Here is a 21,400-nt window from a genome sequence, read left to right on the forward strand (position 1 = left end):
GGTTTAATTAATCATGAAAAGAATCATAATAAATGGTTTAAATAGAATTATGGAAAGTGGAAAGGGAAAGGGCCTTAAAAGGTAATTAAACCAAAAGGTTTGAAAGTAAAAAAAATGAAACAAAAATAACTGTAGCAAGATGAAGATGGCACATGAAAGGGGAGAAAAAAAAACAGAGAGAATTTATTAAATGTGAATGCAAAGTGTGTGTTTAACTAACTGTAGTCATTGGGTATTAATACATATTTTTAGTGCTAAAATTTAGTTAGATTTTTTCTAAATATTGTAATTAAATAATTCTAAATATTATCATTAAATAATTCTAAATATTATCACTAAATAATTCAAAATTTTAAAATCAAATTTAAATTAGAGACTAAATTTAAACTAATTACAGTGTTGTAACAATATAAAAAATTCATTAATCTTTATCCAGCCAACCACTTTTTAAAAGAAATCTTCAACCCTTCAATCTTTATCCAGTCATCCTTGAATCTTTAATCTTTCAATCAAGCCCTCCTCTTTGCTTTTTGTTCCAATTTAATCCTATTTTTTTAAGAGTTTGAATTCAGTATACCAACTTCATTCTTGATAAGAAAAATCTAAATTTAATAACATTTCATTTGATAATTAGTCAAAAATAAATATATTAAAAATACAAATTTATCTTATTATCATCACAGTATAAAAATAATAAAATATTTTATAGTGTTGATCAAAACTTACTTCTCTCTCAAAAAAAATTCAATGAATAAAAATTATTTCAAAATGAAAAATTAATTATTTAATTGAATATCTGATAAACTTACTATTTTAACATGACCACCAAATTAAATATTTTAATTATTCATGAAAACATGCCCTGTTTTTTGAAATATCTTTTATTTTAACAATTTTTAGAAATAAATATTATCTTAAAATATGATTGTAATTTTTCACTGAATTTATTTATATTTCATTAATTATAAATAAGAAAATTTGTGGTATCATGAAAAGACTATAAAAAATATATATATTACAAATTAACTTATCAAAATTAAAAATTTAAAGTAAAAATCTATCATTATCAATTATTTATTATTTTAACCAATTTCTAATTTTCTCATACAATATTGATTTCAAGACAATTTTTACATGATTTAATTTATCAAAAAAATAAATTTTAATTTTATTAATTAGTTTCAAATGACCAAATCTTTATTTTATAAATAGAATTATCTATTTAAAATGATATTATATTTGAAAAATTAAAAAATTAAAAAAAATCTTAATTTTAATTTTTATCTAACAAATATTGTATTTAAAAAGATAAACTAAAATATTGGTATATTGATAGAATTTGAAAAAAAAATATAGATAAAACTATAAGATCACTGTTTTTTTTTTTTAAATATTTTAAAGGTAATCATACCCAAACCCGGTTAATCAAAATTTTGTTGGATCGGGTAGTGAAATAGGGCTGGGATATCGGAGGGAGACAGAGGGTACATGGTGACATCCTTTACCGTAAAATCGGTGGCAACTTTTATCGGCAAAGAGAAAAGGCTGGGGAGATTCAGAGACTTGGTATCACTGTCATCCATGGAAAACCAAACGAAAAACAAGATTTATTTTCACTATAACCATACGGATTCTTGCAATTCTGCGAGGTGGACTGCCAGGGAGAGCTATCAATTCATGTATGAGCGACCTTGGCAGGATGTTCTGCATTTCTTTTCCAATGTGGTCAACGCCCGCTTAACCTTATCCACCATGTTTGGCACTGACAATAGCCCTCAGGTATCCGTCTGTTTCTTTCCTATTGAATTAACTCATTATTCAATAAATTTGGGGCGTGTTACTTGTATTTATTCAACAAAGGTTTTTGATGCCAGACATGTATTGATGTTGTTGATGATGATTATAAAACATCAGAGGTTTGTGATGAGAAGGAAGAAAGGTGTGGTAGATGGGAAAGGGTAACATTCAAGATAATTCTTTCATACAGTGGATATGCCTTTGATGGATGGCAGAAGCAGCCTGGTTTGAACACTGTACAGGAGTAAGTTTATTTATTTAATTTTCCTGTGAACTGACTTGTATTCTAACCCTTGCTTGAATGCACTCTACAGAATAGTTGAAAAATCTCTTGGGAGATTCGTTGATGACAAGAAAGCACGACTTTTGAAAGAAAAATCTAAACCACTCGAAGGTTGTGCTGTGGTTGCTGGCCGAACTGACAAAGGAGTGTCTGCTATTCGGCAAGTTTGTTCTTTCTGTATGTTAGAACATTTTTCCGTCTCAGATTCTCGCTCTTTATACCCTCCTAGATGCATGTTATACATGACTTATCTTTCTGATATATATAAGCAAAGGATACTCACTTTAGCAAGACATGCTCTAGTGTCATACCTAACAAAATCATCTTTTAGAAGTTTTATGATATCAACAGTGGGCCATTTAAGTTAGTAACCTCATCATCAACATTACGACTTGAAAAAGTTGGAAAATCTGCGCATGTATTTGCCTCTATATAAATACAATGTTAACAAGGCTAGTCACCATAGATTAGTTAGATTAGTTGATAAAGAGGATCATTGTTATGAAGTGGTTGTAAAATCTTTTGGAATGCCAATAATGAATTTGACTCAACAATCAATTGCCTGCAACCATGTACCAACGCTAAACTCGATCCTCTGTAAATAGCAAAGATTTCTACTTTCAGGACCTCTAACCAAGCTTGAGTTTTTTCCTCCCCTTGAATTTTTTTTCTTCTTCTCAGAGATAATCTCTTTTATGGACTTTGCATATTGAGGCATTGATGTGGTTTAGGCCTTAGGGGAGAAAACAGCAACAATTAAAGAATTAGGGCTCAACAAACGAATAGGAAAGATGGAATTCTAGAAAACTTAAGGATAACCTCTAGTTTTTCTATTAATTCAAGGAAAATAATAAGAAGAATAATAATGGCCGTAAAGATTACAACTTATTTATATAGGCTTTCTTTCTTTCAAGTAAAGTTACTGGGATTTCTTGCAAATAAAGTTTTATTACTAGCCTTAGCTTTAAATCCTAAATGTAACTAATAACACTAGTTGTCTATCATATATCTAGTACTTAAAATAAATATTATGAAATAAAACTGAAATAATAAAATATTATAAAAGCTCGTGTCAGGCATATTCTCCAAAGTCTTAAGAAAAGACAAGTTGATATGCAATTCTTGAATATCACTAAGAATTCTCTAAATTCCTATCTTGAAACTTCTTTTTCATATTTTGGGAAATGGTGGTGGAGAATACTGTATTAGCGTTGAAACTATGCGCCCCCCACATGATTCCTTTTTCATTTGCTTCACTAAACCTTCTTGGTTTTCATTCTTTTTCTCATCTATAGTGGAACTGGGTGGTCTCTAATACACACACTCCTCTAGACATTATTCAACATTATCTTGCTTTTTTACCTCTTCCATTAAGGGGTTCTCTAAACTTCCTCAAGAACTACATCACATCTTAGAAATTCTTTGAGAGCTTCTAATCCTAATCCTAATTCTAATCCTAAATCTAAGCTAGTATTTACCTTACTAATTTCTCACCATTGATTACCATTGGCTTGCTATTAAACTCCCCTAGACTTGTCTCAGGCAGATCTCTCCTAAAATTGATGTGTATCTAGTTCTAGGAGAATCTTTGATTGTTTCTAGAGTATCGACAACAACATCGAAAGGTATAGAGGAGGATTGGAGGCGACATAGATTTTTTCAAACTAAAGTACATTATGGTGGAAAGGTTAGTGATTTGGTTATTGATGGAGGTAGCATGGAGAATGTCATTTTTAATGGTGCGATATATAAGTTGAAGTTGCCCTTAGAAAAACATATTTATCCCTACAAAATTTATTGCCAAAGGTCACGAAATATTTGTCACATCTAGATGTTTAGCTAAGTTTGTCGTGAGAAATAATATAGATAAAGAAGCTTTGTGATGTTCTTATGACTATGGTTCTCATTCTTGTGGAGAGGCCTTGGTTATATCATGCTAAGCCAAATACTTAGTCCTTTTATAGGGATGGTAAAAAGTGCACATTTCATCCTTTTAAAGATGCAAAATTAGCTACTAAAGCTTCAAAAAGTAGTAAAATTAGTGGGTTTTTACTTGCTGTACAATTTGAGCTTGGATGATCAAATTTAGTGTGTGCCTTGGTGAGTAAAGTTGTGACTAGTTACCAAATTGAAGAAGCACCCAAACAAGCTTGAAAAATTCAACATTTTTTGAGTGAACTTGTCTTAGTTAGTGGTGATGTGCCCTAAGGCTTGCCACCCATGAGAAGCATTCAACATGCTATTGATTTGGTACTTGGTGCTTCTTGACAAATTTTGCTAGCTTAACAAATGCCGCCAACACGGTGCTGAAATACAAAGTCAAGTAGAGTTATTGGTTAAGGGTTTTGGTTTGTGAAAGTTTGAGCCCATGTGCATGTCGAACTTTACTTACCCAATAAAGGATGGTTATTGGAGGATGTTTCCGGATAACTACGCAGTTAACGAAAATCACTCTAAAAAATAGATTTACCATTCCTTGGTTAAATGATATTTTTGGTCAATTGGCTGGTTCTATGGTGTTTGCTAAGATTGATTAGAAGAGCGAGTATTGCCAAATTAGGTAGAGATAAATGGAACAACATTCAAGCCTCCAGATGGTCTTTATGAGTGGTTGGTAATGTGTTTTAGCCTTTCTAATGCATCAAGCAGATTTATGCAAGTCATGAATGAGGTATCTAAGCCCTTTCTAAATTCTTCTCTTGCTTTTTACTTTGATGATGAATTGGTTTACAATAAAAGGAAGGAAGAAGACTTATCTCACTTGCGACAAGCTTAGGAGGTGTTGAAAAAGGAATAATGAATTTCAAGGAATGCAACTTGTGTGAAGAACTGTTTTGGAGGTTTGTTGTCTTTGCAAATGATATAAAACCATATTTGGATAGGGATCATGCCATTAGAGAATGGCCTAGGTTGCAAAATTTTAAAGATGGTTTGGCTTCTTTTTATAGGAGGTGCATTAATAATTTCAATGTTGCTACAAGTCTTATTAATAGTATTTGAAGATGAATAACTTTGAATGGCCAAAATCAACCTAATAGGCATTTGAAATGGTTAAAATTTTGATGATGAAAGCACATGTTCTAGCACTTGTAGATTTTGACAAGTTATTTGTTATCAAATGTGATGTATCTTAAGTAGGAATTGAGGTTGTTCTCAGCCAAGAAGGAAAACATCTGGAATTCTTTGCTGAGAAGTTATTTGATGCTAAATGGAATTATTCCACTTACGATCTAGAGTTTTATGCTTTGGTAAGAGTTGTTTAGCATTGGGAGCATTATTGAGATTATTGAGAGTTTGTGGTTTTTCTAAATCATCAAGCATTGGAATATGAGTTTAGAAAGAAAAAAAAAAGGCTTAAGGCATGTCATAAGAAGTTCCTACCTTCATGAGTTTAATTTCTCAATGAAACATAAGACACGTAAGTGTTATGGCAAATGCACTTAGTAGGTGATCATCATTTTTATTTAATAGCAATGAGAGTTGAAGTGATGGGCTTCGAAGAATTGAGGAATCAATACTAAATTGACCAAAACTAAACCATATTTCAGCCCTATTATTTTTTTAATTGGAAGGGTCAACTAGATAGGAACAATTGCATTAACTATTACATGATGGGTGTGTGTTTAAATGAAATTTTTTGTGCATTCTAGATGGTTCTTTGTGTGAATATTTTATGAGGGAGCTTTATGGAAATTGCTTGTAAGGGAACTTTGGGAGAGGTAAGACCATGGAGCTAGTGGTTGATCGATATTTTTGGCCAATAATATGCATGTGTCATGGGCCACGGATCAAAGCCCGTAACCATCGCACACAAAACACTCATAGAGGTCAACTTCTTAAATGAGGTTCATTTGTTCTATTTGAACTGGCCCGATTCGTGAAACTAATGGAGAAGCCCATCTGCTTGAAGCCTTAGTGGCCTAGTGAAACACTTTAGTAAAACTAGAGTTACCAGGGTAAATAGTATAAATCCTAAAAGGATAAGATTGTAGAGTTTAAATATTTTAAGATTCTCAATTGTAGATAGACTCTAATCTTGACCGTCGATGTAACTAAATATGTACCGTTGGTTTTGGGAGAGTTCAACCTTAAATAAAGACCTCCCTTTCATTTGTGATCATCCCATTGTACTTCATTCTTTCTAAATTAAAGAAATTAAAGAATATATTGAGAACATTTACTCAAACATCTTGTGTGCATCATTTTCCTATGGCTTTTCAGTTTTCTCATTGCCCCTTTGTTTGAAGTTGTTTCCGCTATACTTTTCGGTGCCTTAGAGAATTTTTGGGAGAATTCTCACTTTTCAAGTTTTAGTTTGACTTTAGATAGATTTGAAGTAAAGAAATCGCCTAAAGCCGCGCGGTTTGCTAGACTTAAGTTCTAGCCCCATGGCATAAAGATGTAGACATTTTTGTGATGAAGTGTCTTTGTTAATTTGACAAGGGCAATTCACAAAATTCAAGGCTCTACATTCTGCTGCTACCTATGCCAGATGCGCCTTGGAATAATTTGAGTACGGATTTTGTGGACGAAAATTGGGACCAATTTATATTTTCCAGCATTTTTCATCCACAAACAGATAGGAAAACAGAAGTTGTTAATCAGAGTTTAGCATATATGGCTAGATTTATTGTTGAGAATCATGTGAAGCATTAGTATTTGGTCTTCAAGCTACAATTTCATACAAGAACTCGACAAACAAAACAATTATAGAGACACCTTTTGTTGCTGCCTATGGACTCTAACCTCAACATGTGCTTGATTTAGTTCCTTTGCCACTTGGAACTAGGATGAGTTATGATGGAGAAGCTTTTGCTAATTATGACAAATTCTTCAAGAGGTGATAGTGATAGTGCCTTGAAAGCAAGTAATGAGAGTTTTGCTAATACAACATATCTACCTTGTCATATTAAGGAGTTTGAAGAGGGAGGGAGACTTAGTTCACGTACATTTGAGGCGAGAAAGGATTCCTTAAGGTACTTATCACAAGTTGAAGTCAAAGAAATTTGATCCCTAAGGTTTTAAAGAACATAAGCTCTAATGCTTATGATCTAGTTGCCTTCAGATTTGTATACTAGCCCAGTTTTCAATATTTATATCTTGTATTCTTTAAGGGTTCTGATGGGTAATTTGAAAATTTGATCAAGTGCAGCAACTTATGTGATGGTCCTGACTAATGAATCTTGTAACTGAACGATTCACAGGCAATCCGTTTGTCTTGCCAGGACTCTTTCCGTAATTTTTACCCTTTCCTTGCGAATGACCTATGTTGAACAAGTGAAACATGTCGAAGGGAATTCTAGACCTAAAGACTCGTTAGAGAGAATCGTAAATCTCGTAAAAAATTGGTTTAATCTGACTCCATTTTGTTGCTATCAATTGGCCTCTTAAATAGAGGTTACATAGATTTACTTATTTGAATAAAGGACTTATAAGCTAATGAAACGAAAATAAAGACTCCTAATATCTCTCTAAAAAACTTTTAATTGGAAGAAAGTCTCTTAAAAATATAAAATACTCATAAATTAAATATCCTAATAAAATAATTATAAACTAATCTAATAATAATTAATCAACATGTAACATTACTCCCCTCTTGGAACAAGAGCTTGTCCGTAAGCTCGAGATTGAAACTCCTTTTGATTTTGCGCATGATCCTCAAAGATATTTTATCTCCAACCAAAATAATTTTTTACATTTTTGTCTGAACGAGTATGGTTCATCACAATTGTAACAAAGACCTTTGTCTCGTTGTTTTGCCATCTCTACATGAGTCGATTTTTTAATAAAAGGATGATCTTTCTTCCTAGTACTAGAGTCTTTTGTCAATTCCCAACTATGCAGGTTAGCAGCTTGAGTTAGTTGATATTTTGTCTCAAAAGTTTGCACCAAATTCATAGCATGATCCAAGTTTTTAGGTTTCAGCATCTCCACATTTATTTGGATTGAATCTGTTAGCCCTGCAACAAATAAATTAATTTGTTGATCCAGTCTCATGGAATCTACACAGGCTAACAGTTCTTGAAATTGGCAAAGGTAGTCTTCCACCGATCCTGTTTGAATCAACTTTGCTAATTCCCCCAAAGGATTCTTGTGCAGCAGTGGTCCAAATCGTAGAGTACAGTATTCTTCGAATGCCTTCCACGAAAAATTAAGCTCTTCTTGCTCCATTTGATAATACCACAATTATGCCTTTCCTGTCAAGTGAAAATCAGTTAGACTCCACTTTGTCTAATTTTGTTGTCCTCTGATTCGCAAAAAACTTCTCACATCGGTGCAACGAAATTAGAGGGTCTTCTGTCCCATCGAAAGTCAGAAAATCCAACTGTGTATAGTGGAACTACACCAAATCCTGTCTCTTATCTGTAATTGGTTTTCCTATTTCTCTAATCAACTCATTTTTGTCAACATTGTTGTTACTGCTGTCAATCCCTTTTCGCTTATCAAAGCTTTGATTGGAAATCATCAATTCTCTCATCTGCAGCATGAACTAATCAATCTTCGACTCTATTTCTGTTTTAAACGACTCCAACTCCTTTCTCATAATGAAATCGCCCATTGTTTCTGTTTCTGATACCAAATTGTTACGATCTTAATTGATGGATCTTGTAACCGGATGATTCACAGGCAATCCGTTTGTCTTGTCAGGGCTCTTTCCCTAATTTTTACCTCTTCCTCGCAAATGACCTATGTTGACCAAGTGGAACTCGTCAAAGGGAATTCCAAACCTTAGGACTCATTAGAGAGAACAATTGAGGCATTCGTAAAAAATTGGTTTAGTCTGACTTCATTTTTTTTGCTATCAATTGGCCTCTTAAATAGAAGTTACACAGATTTACTTATTTGAATAAAAGACTTATAAGCTAAGAAAACCAAAATAAAGACTCTAAATAAAGAAAGATCTTCTAAAGAAATAAAATACTCATAAATAAAATCTCCTAATAAAATAATAATAAACTAATCTAATAATAATTAATTGACATGTAACAACTTACTAAGGCTAAAACAGAGGTTATTGAAGATGTGTTAGATTTTAAAGAAGCTATGTCTAGAAGGGGTGATCGGTATAGGAGATTTTTGGTGAAATGATTGGGAAAGCCAGCTAGTGAAAATACTGGGATAGCGGAAGAAAAGCTACAGAGAGCTAAAGTGGTGAAAGTTTTCCTTTCGATGTTGAGTTTTCCAAGCCAGAATGATACAGGAGCTTTTAATTATTTTGTTAATTATCGAACATAAGGATTGATGGCTAGGATTATAAGTTATCTTTAAGGCTGTAAAGTAGATTTCCAGCCACATTATTATTTTCTTTGAATTAATAAGCTTCATAAACTTGAGGTTTCTATAACCCTATGTTTTGTTAGAATACCAACTTCTACCTTACTCATTTTTCACCTTTAATTTTATTGATTTGCTGTTGTTCTCTCCCTAAACTGCATCATTTTCTTTCCTATCAATTGAATATTTTGATTTATTATGGAAATTTCCTTGTCTTATTTGGTCAAGGCTCAGTTATCATAGCGAATGATGAAGCAACTATTTTGTAAGATATCTTATGATTGAAATAGAAGATGTTCTGGTTAAGCTTATTGGGGGTTGTATGCATTGTTTTCCCACATTTTATTTTTACAGTTGTATCTTATTTTTCTCGACTTTGTGTTTTTATGTTTAGATACTTGGAGAAAGGATGTAAAACCTTGTGATATTGAGGGGGAAATCAACAGTGCAGCACCTGGGAAACTCAGAGTTGTGTTAGTTTCTGAGGTAGTAGTTGTTTTAATGAATGGTGATTACCCAAGGGGAAAAACACTCCTTGATAACAGCCAACTGCAAAGCTTATCTGTAGTAATTACTCCTACATGCTTATAACTATTGTTGAATTATTGTAGGTTTCGCGTGTATTCCATCCCAACTTTTCTGCAAAATGGAGGCGCTATTTGTATATATTTCCTTTGAATGATCAAGAAAATGAGAAGCAATGCTGTGAGAATGAGAAGGAAGTTGAGAGTTTTAGTTTTGCTAGAAACTGTAATGAGCCAAGTAACAAGTGTGTTGAAAGCAGTAGTTCGGAAAATGTTGAGAATTTAATTATCGGCAATAATAAAGAGTTTGAAGCACCAACTTGTTTCAGTGTATGCCGGGTTAATCAATTACTACGGCATCTAGAAGGAAAATTATTATCATACAAAATGTTTGCACGTGATACCAAAGCCTCTAGAAACATGTAAGAGTCGAACAAAGTTGACATCATTGAGAAACTCATAGTTGAGATGATGTGCATATTGTCATACTCTTGTTCTTTTGGATTTATTAAATATATCTGAATCTTGCAAGACTTTTGCAAGAACTGAAAACTAAAAATTTGGAGGACAAGAGGCTTGAAAGCTTGGGTTTAAACCCTAGCAACCCAAACCGACTTCATAAGAATTCTGTTGGTAGATTTATTGCGTTTCATATACATCATGTATTTTGTGTTATACAGGGTACATTTTTTTTTTCTATTTTACCCCGTAAGGTATCTGAGCCAGTTGTTTATTATCATTGCATTTGCCGTATAACCGTTTAATGACAGTTATTGTTATTATTATTAATTTCAGAGGGCCACCAACGGAGTGCTTCATGTACCATGCTCGAGCTGCAGAAGCAAGAATACCCTGTTCGGTAATTATCTCTCGACTGTTATCGATGTTGCAAACTTATTTTCATTCCTCACTATTCACCCGAGAATGAACATGTCTGTAATTTTGCTTTCATGAGATTTCTAAAAGATTTTGCGTATAGGCTGCACGTGCAATTAGATATATAAACTTTTCTCCTGTTTTGTGTTGCTACAACTTCATCTCATGTAGAAGCGTACCTTCTCCTAGGTATTATCATACGAATTAAAGTGTAACTTTTGAATACTTAATTCCAACTTTTCCTTAATTTGCTAGATTGATAAATAATCATTTCATTACAACTTTATAAATAGAAGGGATTGAATGAAGCTGATAAAATATTTAATTCCAACTAATCCCTATTTTTGCTAGCTTGATAAATAATTATTCCAGAAACAACTTTGCATGTAGTGAAGGGATTGAGTTTAGGTTAACCATTTACTAATAAAGTTAAACTTTTTGTAGGTTCATGAGGAAGGAAGGAAGGTTATGTGTGTTGAGTTGGTTGCAAATCGATTCCTACGCAAGGTATACACTGGTGTGCTTGTTTGCATGCATGCATGCTTGTGATTTCTTTTTATAATACTAGATCACATTGTTTGTGTTTCTAAGTTTATAATGGCATTACATCATGTGGTTACCGTTTCTCCAACTTGCTTTCTGATGGTATGTAACCAAATATGACAGATGGTCCGTGTGCTTGTGGCGACCTCTATAAGGGAAGCAGCTGCAGGAGCAGAAGAAGATGCATTGCTAAAACTGATGGAGGCTACCTGTAGACGTGCCACGGCACCCCCCGCCCCCCCTGATGGGCTATGTCTTGTTGATGTTGGCTATACTGATTTCAACCCAAAAAATTGTCTCATCCCATGAGGTGTGTTGTAAGTTCAGATGTTTACATACGTTAGTTTTGAACTTAGAACTTAAAATTTGGGATTCTTTAGGATTGTCAGGCAGATGAAAAGCCTAGCATGTACGGAAAATGTGGTCTTAAGCCCAACCATAGATGTATAACTCAATTCTTTAAGATACACTAGGATTACTTCAAGTGTTCTTAAAGTCAATTTAATTATTCACATCGGATTGGATGTTCAAGAATGAATACTTTTTTTCACATCAACTATTTACAGAACAATTAAGTAATATATATACAATAGAAAAAGAACAGATTAGCGGAATATAATGATACAAACAAATCGATCGGATTCTTATAATCATCTAAGAGCACGTTTGGTTCGCTGTATTGGAATAGAGGCGTAATGAAATAGAGGCGTAATAGAATAGAGGTGTAATGGAATAGAGGCGTAATAGCAAATCAATTGTTTGGTTGAATGGAATAGATGTGTAATAGCATAATGGAAAAAACTAAAATGACTAGAATACCCTTAACATAAATTTGTTTAGGTAAATGATTATTGTTATTGTTATTAAATTTTAATAAGATTATTAATATAAATAATAAATAATTTAATTATATTTTAACATAATTATTATTAAATATAATTTAATAAAAATATATAATTTAGTAAAATTCTTAATATTAAATATTCTTATATGAATTTTCTAAAATCATAATATATAATACTATAAAATATAATTTAACATAATTATTATTAAATATAATTTAATAAAAATATATAATTTAATAAAATTTTTAATATTAAATATTCTTATATGAATTTTCTAAAATCATAATATATATAATACTACAATACTTACAAATTCTATTAATTTGGTCTTAACTTTAAAAAATTCAATAAACTTAACCTTCAATTTTACATATTATATCAATTTAACCTTTATTCTTAAAATTCAAAAATAAAAATTAAAAAACTAAAAAATTTAAACATTTATTTTTCGATAAAAATACAAACAAAATTATAAAAATATTTATAAATAAATGAATATCTATTTTTCTCATTTTTTAACATGACATTTATTTATTAGAATAATAAATTTATAAATAAAACAATTTAAGGAGAAAAAGCAATGAAAAAGAATTAGACAAATTTAAAAAATATTAAACATTAACTTGGCTGGATCTTGTACAAGGAAAACAAAGCCATTAACTTGGCAACCATACATCTGAAATAAGCATATGAAATTGAAGTTCAAAATAATCAAAGAAAATGAAGCTTCAAAATGTGTGACATTGAACACATAATCAATTACAGAAAAGTTGCTATGTTTTGGCACTAAAAGCAACCGCAAGCCACAACTACCAGCATGTCAAGGATTAAATTTGTTTTGGCACTAAAAGTAAACCACAAGTCACAAGAACCAGCATGTCAAGGATTGAATTTGTTTGGGCACTAAAAGCAACCGCAATTGCAAGCCACAAGTACCAGTCCAACCCTTTAACCTACAGCTTAATTGCAGAAACCTTATGAGCCCTCAAACTGATATATATTGCCGAATCTTGATAAGAAGAAGAAAAGAAGAGAAAAGAGGTTTTCCAGGAATAAAAGAAAATGAAAATGAATACCTTGAAAACGGCATAATTAGAAAACAACATGCTCAGTTAGTAAGCAATAAAGAATATTTAGTTTAAATGACAGGAAGGAAGTCTAATTCATTATGCACTCCTTTGTGCTAATAGGAACCATTTCATAGTCGAGCATACCAACAATCAGAAACAGAAACTTATATAATATCCAAGGCAACACCAATGTTCGTGAAGAGAATTCAGAATTATGAACAGCCAAAAACAAAACTTGAAAATAACCTACATAAAAGCGTTCAATGTTATATTTCATATTTACTCCAGGCTAATGTTATTTTCTCCACCAATTTTAAAAACATTGAGCATGACTAACTATCCACAGAAGCAAGTAAGAAAACGAAATTCTAAATTCCACAAAAGAAACCAACTACTGCAAAACTTGAAAGCATCAGGAATAACCATTCTCTTGTCTTATCATATGGTGCAAGAATCCGCTCATAAGCCTTCAATTCACACCAGCGAAAGCTGCCACTCCATGCTTAGTCTTTGCAAAGAATCATCCTGCAATCAAAGCAAATATCAATTACCATAAGGACAGTCAAAATGAAGCCCAGTTATATACTCCATATATGCTGAAGCCAAACACATTGCCTTTGCACCATAAGATTCATAGACCTTGTCAGCTATTAGTTTTCTCTCAATCCAACAATAATAACCTCAAGCACACTCATTCTACTCTCTTTCAATTCGTCCCTACATTTTACCTATAACCAACTATAACAAACACACAGATCTCTAACAAGAAAAACCAATAGCAAACTCTCATTGTTAAACATAAAGCCAATTTGATTAGGAAACTACTTTGGAGGAAGATTGGCAGTAAGTTGCTCAAGTCAAGACTGGGAAATGGATCTCTAGATTCAATTTTGTAACACATGCAAGTTTACCAAGTCTACCACTCATTTCACTACACAAAGACACCCTGAAAATATTGCATTCGATCATTTCACAAGAAAATAGATTGATAATCTAAACATCCATCAGTATTGCAAATGATAAGCTAGAATTGGCAGAGATTTACAGGTCCATGATAGAAAGTAAAGCAATCCAGTATAATAGAACCAGAAAGCCTCACATAGAAAAGAACATATATGATATTAAAATCAATAAAAACCTGGGAGGAGTTTGTCCCAGCGAAGCATGTCCTCTTCATCACCAGTTGAGTACAAATTAGTAAAATTTGACTCGAACTCTTCATCATCCACATCGTCTCGTGGTTGCACCTCCAATTCATCCATCAATTCATCATCGGTCTCCTCATGCTTCCCAGCCAACTTTCTCCGCAAAATGGCCTCAAGAACTGAAGAGAGTGCCTCTTCATACCCTTCAAAGTACTTATTGATTCGGGTTTTCAGCTCTGGCACCAAAGAACTAACAAAGTTAAACAACATAACAAAAAAACAAATTAAAGACTTGTTCAAAATCGGGCAAGGGTTAGGGATTCTGATTTGGGGAAGAGGGGAAATGGGAAATGGGGAAATGGTTGTTAAAGACATGTTCAGAGAGGGAGCTGGAAAGAGTCGAGTTTTCAGCGCTGGTTGAAAAAGACTGGGAGGGTAAAACAGGACATAGAAATTGGGAAGACGTCCGTAATAGCTAATCGTCGTTTTGGGAAGGGAATACAAAAGCAGAGATTTTGGGGAATAGGCCGGTAATGTAATACGCCCGTAATAGGCATACAACGAACCAAACGTCGGATTAGGTGAGGCGCGCGGAATAGATGGGTAATTGCATACCCATTACAACGAACCAAACACGCTGTAATTGATTAGCAATAATATTTTTAAAATTTTGAATATTATAGCTAGGACTTTTGAAAATCATAAAATCATTTGTTTTTTCGATAGGTAAAATCTTAATATTTATACAAAGGAGGAATTCAATAATGGAGTTGCCTTGCGTTAATAGGATAGATATGCTACATGTCAAAAAATTAGGCTGTTTTTGTCAGCTAGAAACCTAATATCTTGAAATATATAAAACTAGTTTTTTTAACTGTATCGCATAGGTTTATCGTATATATTAATTTACATTTGATTATTTCTTATTCTTTAAAATTTTGTAATGTTTCACTAATAATGTGATTATGAAATTAAAATATAATAATATATAAATTTAGTTTTAATATATATAATTGAATGTAATTTATTCAATTAAGTAATATATTAAATTTCCTAAATTATATAAATTCATTTTAAATATTCACTATATATATATTGTATTTGTAAAAGTGATAAATTTACTAAAAATTTTATAGGATACTTGAATATAGTCTAAAAATTTTGAAGTCAAATTCAACTCAAAATCAACAATTCATAAAAACTTGAAACTTTTGGTCTTTGTACCATGGGAAGCTAATACGGTAGATCAAGCAACGGTTTTCTTTGCCTTTCATATTGGACATTGTTGATGCAAAGTTTGGTTGGCGGTGGAGTCAATCGATTTATCTCGTTTAGAACAAGACGGAGAGTTGATAGTGATGGTCGGAATATGATGAAAAGTGAATTTCCTCATAAAAAGTTTGAGAGAGAAATGAAGAAGACCAAGAAAAACAAAAGACAAATAAGGAGGAGCCCACCTCATTTGTCTCATTTTTTTTATTTAGGTCTTTGGTAAATGATAGCCTAATATATTTAGGTTGTCATATGGTACAAGAATATGATCAATAGAACTTTTAATAAGATTGATTCATAAATATAATAAATTTTTGACAAAAATTTAACTAATATCGATTATCTTATCAGCAGTCTAAATATCTCTCAAGGGTATTACTTTAAAATTTTAAACTAGTAACGTGTTTTACAATGTCATCATCAATTAAATACATCCAAAAATTTAATTATTCTAAAATATAATTAATACAACGCTTAGGAGTTGTATACATTTTACCCATTTAGTTGTGTAAGAATATTCACAATATAATAGTTTTATTTAATTTTCATCTTTAATTGTTTAATCTCATTTGAAAAAAGTAATATGTCATGTAATAGGCTAATTTTGGCCTGGCTAAAATACCATTTATGTAGCCCAAATAATTCGGCCCAATAAGGCCTAAATTGCTAACCCTAATCTGCTAGCCCAAAAAACACAAAAGGTATAGTAGAAACTCTAGTAGCCGCCGCAGCAATCTCACCCTCGCACGCCGCCGCAAATGGCGCGCATGCGCTCCTCCAAGCATGTACCTGCAAAAGGCAACAAACAGTATAGGCAAGAAAATCAAAAAATTGCAAATCAAGCAGATAATAGAATGATTTTTTTCCTTTATTTTCTTGTTTCATTATGGCTATAAAAAGCCAATTAAAGTCTGTAAAATGGGGGATTCAGTGTAAAGAAATACAAAAATAGAGAGAAAAATACTGAGAATACAAAAGAAATTTTTCGAAGGTGAATTGCGTCTTTTTTTTTTATTCATTTTTTATTATTTTATTTTGTAACAAGAATAACAGGGGAGAAAGGAGACTTACTCGGTCTTATCGCGTTCTGCTCCATTTTCCGTCACGATCGGAGGCTAGGACGGCGATTAAAGCCATGGGGAGTTCTTGAAAACGGCGGCGCGGAAGGGTTGATAAAACCCTAAGGAAGCAGTTTCTGCTTCAGGGAAAGGGCAAAATATTTTCCCTAAATTTTTCTTTTTTTTAAAAAAAAAACTTAAAACAGAAGCGAAACAGCGCCGTTTTGAAGGGGCCAGATCCGCGCGCCGACCCGACCTGCAAGCAGGGTCCACGAGTTTTGGCCCTAAATGGGGAATTTGCGCGTTTGGTCCCCCGTTTTTTCTATTTGATTTTAATGCAGTTATTTCATGTACTTTCAAATTTAGCCATTTTTTTTGTTTTAATTTGGTCCATAGACCATGTGCATGCGCCCACTGGAACGGTGCCATTTGACTAGCGTGGGAATATTTCCCTTTTGGTCCTCATCCTTTCTCGCTCATTGTGATTTAGTTTTTTTATTTTTAATTTTGGCCCTAAAATTTTGTTTAATTTTGATTTAGTCCCTATTTGTTATTAAGTTATTATTATTATTATTATTATTATTATTATTATTGTTATTACTATATATACATACGCATATTTTTTTACAATAATATATATACATACATTTGTTTAAAAAAAACTTTTATAAACACAAATGCACATATTATATATATTTTATTATTATTCTATTTGCATAACTTTTATATACCTATATATACATTTACGTTTTATATACATATACATATACATATTTTTATTTTTATTTTTATTTTATTTCCTAACTTTTATATACATATATATACACTTTTATATTCAGGTTTCAATTTTTTTTTACTTTGATAAATATGTATATACGTATGTTTTCTTATATTATTCTTCATAATTTTTTTATATATATTTTTTAAATGAATTAATTTCAATACATGTAATTATTATTATTTGTTTATATATATATATGTAATCATCTTTTTATAATCTATATATATGTGTATAATTATTATTTTTTATATATGTACATGTATATATTTATATATTTTTTTCTAATGAATATTTTTTATATTTATATATATACATATATATATCTATGTTTTTTATTTATTTTCGAAAATGCTTAAATACATACTTATATTTTTAACGCATATTTTATAATTTATATATATTTTTATATATTTTTCTTTATTGTATTATGTATTTTGTTTGTATAAATTTTATAATCCAAAATTTTATATGTAAATCATATGTATGTCTTTTATTCTTCATAATTTCAATGTACATTATATACCTTCTTTTCTTTATTTATCTTGCTTGCTTTCTTCATTCGCTATTTAATTGTGCTTACATTTATTTTTTTTATTCATTGGATATTTTGCATGTCATAGATTATTATTATTTATATATGTTCATTTCGTTTATTTATTTGTTTATATTATTTCTATGTCATTGTCGTATTTGTCATTGTGACATTTATACATACAATATAACATTACATCATCTTTTTACTCGGGTTTAAAAATAGAATTTTTCAAAATAGAGATAATACTCGTATTTAGGATTTTCAAGAAAATTGAGCCCTAACGTATTGGGTTCCGATTTTCTTCGTTAAATCTAACAATCGAGAATTGCTCTTTGATTAAAAATACTCATAAAAAACGCATTGGACGTGACATATTGATTTCTCAAGACAAAGATTTTTTTAAAGATATATATATTAATAAAGGAAATATTCAATGTTTGGGATGTTGAGAAATTGTGCCCTAACGTATTGGGCTGCGTTTTCGTCATAAATCTTAAACAATTGAATATTCTTTTAAATTTTATCACACAAATCTTTTGGACAAACTCATCTTGAAGAAATAAAATATTGTGCCCTAACGTATTGGGTGTGATGTTTTCTGTTTCAAAATGAGGGAGTCCTAATAAATAATTTAATTTAATTAAGGATCATATTTTTAACTCTCGACGTTAAGACATTAATTCATCAATTTGGTACAAATTTTTGGGCGTTACGAGGGTGCTAATCATTCCTTGAACGTAACTGACTCCCGAACCCGTTTTTCTAAAAAATTGTAGACCAAAGTCGTTTTAGGTGATCCAATCACACCTTAATAAAAGATTGGTGGCGACTCTAAATTTTCATCGACAACTATTTTTTGTTTTTAAAAAAACTAAAGATGGTTTCGACATGTCAAATTTGTTAAGTATAAACGAATAAGTTAAAAAAATTGAAGTGTTTAACTTTAGTTTTTTTTTTGTATGAAAATAAGATTTAAATGTTGAAGAAAGCATAGTTAATTATAGTTGTGCTTTATAGACCTAATGCCATTTTTAACATAAACAGCAGTACAACAAGAGCCAAAACAGTTTTTCTCGGATGATGCAGCCCCTTGGCCGCCGTATTGATCCTCGTCCTGGGTGGAGCTTGTTGCTCAACGGTACCGTTTTGTTTCATTGCGGTATCATCATCACCTGTAGGTTGTTCCATTTCCATGGGATTTGGACATGTTTTTGCGATGATTTAAAATATTAAATATTCATCACGTTTTGTTTCATATGAATTAGAATTTATTAAATTTGTTGATATATTTTAAAAATAATAAAATTAGTTTATCAAATTTTTTAATAAAAAAACATATTGTAATTATAAGAATATCCATTATGTTTTGTTAAATATTTTTATTAACTATTAATTCTATCTGCTTAAAAAACATATATAGTTTTGAATATTATAATAATTTTATATTTATGTATTACGTTTTTAACTTACTTATAATTATATTATAAATAGTATTTAATTAAGGTAAAAGTTATAGTTTGTTTATAATAAATTTAAATTAATAAAACATATTTAATTAAGTAGTATTTTGTATTAAATTGTATGCTTTCACATTCCTAATAAGTAATATTTTACTTACAATAACTTTAATTTATTGAAATTAAAAATTAAAAATTAAAATATTTATTATAGTAGTTCTATTTTTTTTCAACGGTGGTTTTATTGTTATTTATTTAAAATGGTTAAAAAAGTTATAATTCTATGAGATAAATTATATCATTCACATCCTACATATATTTTTTAAAATTTATAAATTTCTAACTTTATATTCTGTATTTTAAATATATATATTTGAAGCTTATCTTGTGTATTATATTTAATTTTTGAAATAAAACAAAAAAATGTTATATTTAATTTATTTGTGTGATATTCTCAACCTCCTAATTTTAAATTTGAATATTTTAAATCTACAATGATAGTATAATGATAAAATGGTGATATAAAATATAATTAAAAAATAATGTATTATAAAGTTAGTATATAAAGAATTGATAAAATTTTAATACATGCGCGTATCGACAAAATAGAAAATACACTAAAAGCCCCAAATTGCTTCTAAATAAAAAATAAATAACTCTAAAACTCAAATCAAATCCCTAAATTCTCTTTCTAATTTCAATGAAATGAAAAACAGAAATGTAACAACCCAATTTTAATCGGTGTTGAAAAAATGCGGTTTCGAAATTTTATTTTTGTAAATTGTGTCCGTAAAATTGAAATAGGAGGAATTTAAGGAGTTGGTATAAAAATATATTAAAGATCGGTTAAGTAATTTAACCGAGAAAATCATTAATTAAGTACAAGAACTAAATTGTAAAAGTCCAATCACTATTAAATTTTAATTTAAAAAATGTTTGATGACCCAAAGGACCTAAATGGTTATTAAACCATTGTTTTCACATGTTAGTGGATGATTATGATAATCTGCACTTAGCTTACATGGTATAATTATAATTTAAATTAAAGTTTTAAATTAGTAAAATTAAGTGGGGTTAATTAAGTTAATTAGGATGTTAATCAAGTATACATAATATAAGTTAGTGGAGAGTTAAAATACATCATCTTATTCCCTCATTTGTGCCGTCCAACTAAGTGAAAGAAGAAGAAGGATTCAAGCTTCTAGTTTCATTCGTCCATTGAATTTCTTAAGGTAATCAAGCTATTTTCTTAAAAATTTTATAGATTTTTAATTATGGGAGTTTGATTTAACTAACTCATGTGTTAACTTTTTCAATTATTTGATGTTAAGCAAGTTACCATTAAAGTGTAACGGATGAATTTAAGCTTGGATTTGAAGAGATTGCTAGTTAGTAAGCTTGGATTATGCCAAGGATTAAGTTAGAAACTAAGCTAAGATTTATAGATAATTTTGTGACGTTAGGGGTCAAATTGAATAAATTAAAAATTGTTAAGAAATTAGGCTATAGATTAAAGGTACAAGGTTTCTAATGAAAGGATATAAAATCAGATTTTGATTCGATGTTAAATATTGAAAAATATTAGTATTTCTGATATAAAGACTAAAATGAATAAAATACAAAATATGTTTGATTTTATGTTTTCATGTGAATGAGTAAAAACTAATGTTATTTTTATAATTGAATTATCGAACGTAGCTAAAGACGATTTTGGGTCATCCCGAGTGAATGAAAAAACAAGTCATAGACAAGTAACAAATACGGATTGTACTTTCATGGGTTGAATTCAATATATATACACATAAATGACTTGTTACAAACTAGTTTATGTGAGGTAAGCATCCTATTTGTCTCATGATTCGATTTGTATGTGATGATTTAAAATACTGTGAACTGAATTAAGATGAGCATGGTACAAATGAGTATTATGCGAAATTGT

The 21,400-nt window shown here is 30.6% G+C and overlaps 1 protein-coding gene across 1 annotated transcript; it reads left to right on the plus strand.

Annotated features, from left to right (window-relative positions):
• Positions 1–1,413: 1,413 nt before the first annotated feature.
• LOC107899360 (tRNA pseudouridine synthase A) lies at positions 1,414–11,836 on the plus strand. The gene is made up of 8 exons (XM_016825052.2): positions 1,414–1,779; positions 1,875–2,041; positions 2,112–2,257; positions 9,750–9,841; positions 9,967–10,301; positions 10,675–10,738; positions 11,200–11,262; positions 11,422–11,836. The coding sequence occupies exons 1-8, from the start codon at positions 1,489–1,491 to the stop codon at positions 11,605–11,607; spliced, it is 1,344 nt and encodes a 447-aa protein (XP_016680541.1). The 5' UTR covers positions 1,414–1,488; the 3' UTR covers positions 11,608–11,836.
• The last annotated feature ends 9,564 nt before the right edge of the window (positions 11,837–21,400 follow it).

This window comes from Gossypium hirsutum, chromosome D04 (genome assembly GCF_007990345.1).
Source record: "Gossypium hirsutum isolate 1008001.06 chromosome D04, Gossypium_hirsutum_v2.1, whole genome shotgun sequence".
In the NCBI taxonomy this organism is placed as follows: domain Eukaryota; kingdom Viridiplantae; phylum Streptophyta; class Magnoliopsida; order Malvales; family Malvaceae; genus Gossypium; species Gossypium hirsutum.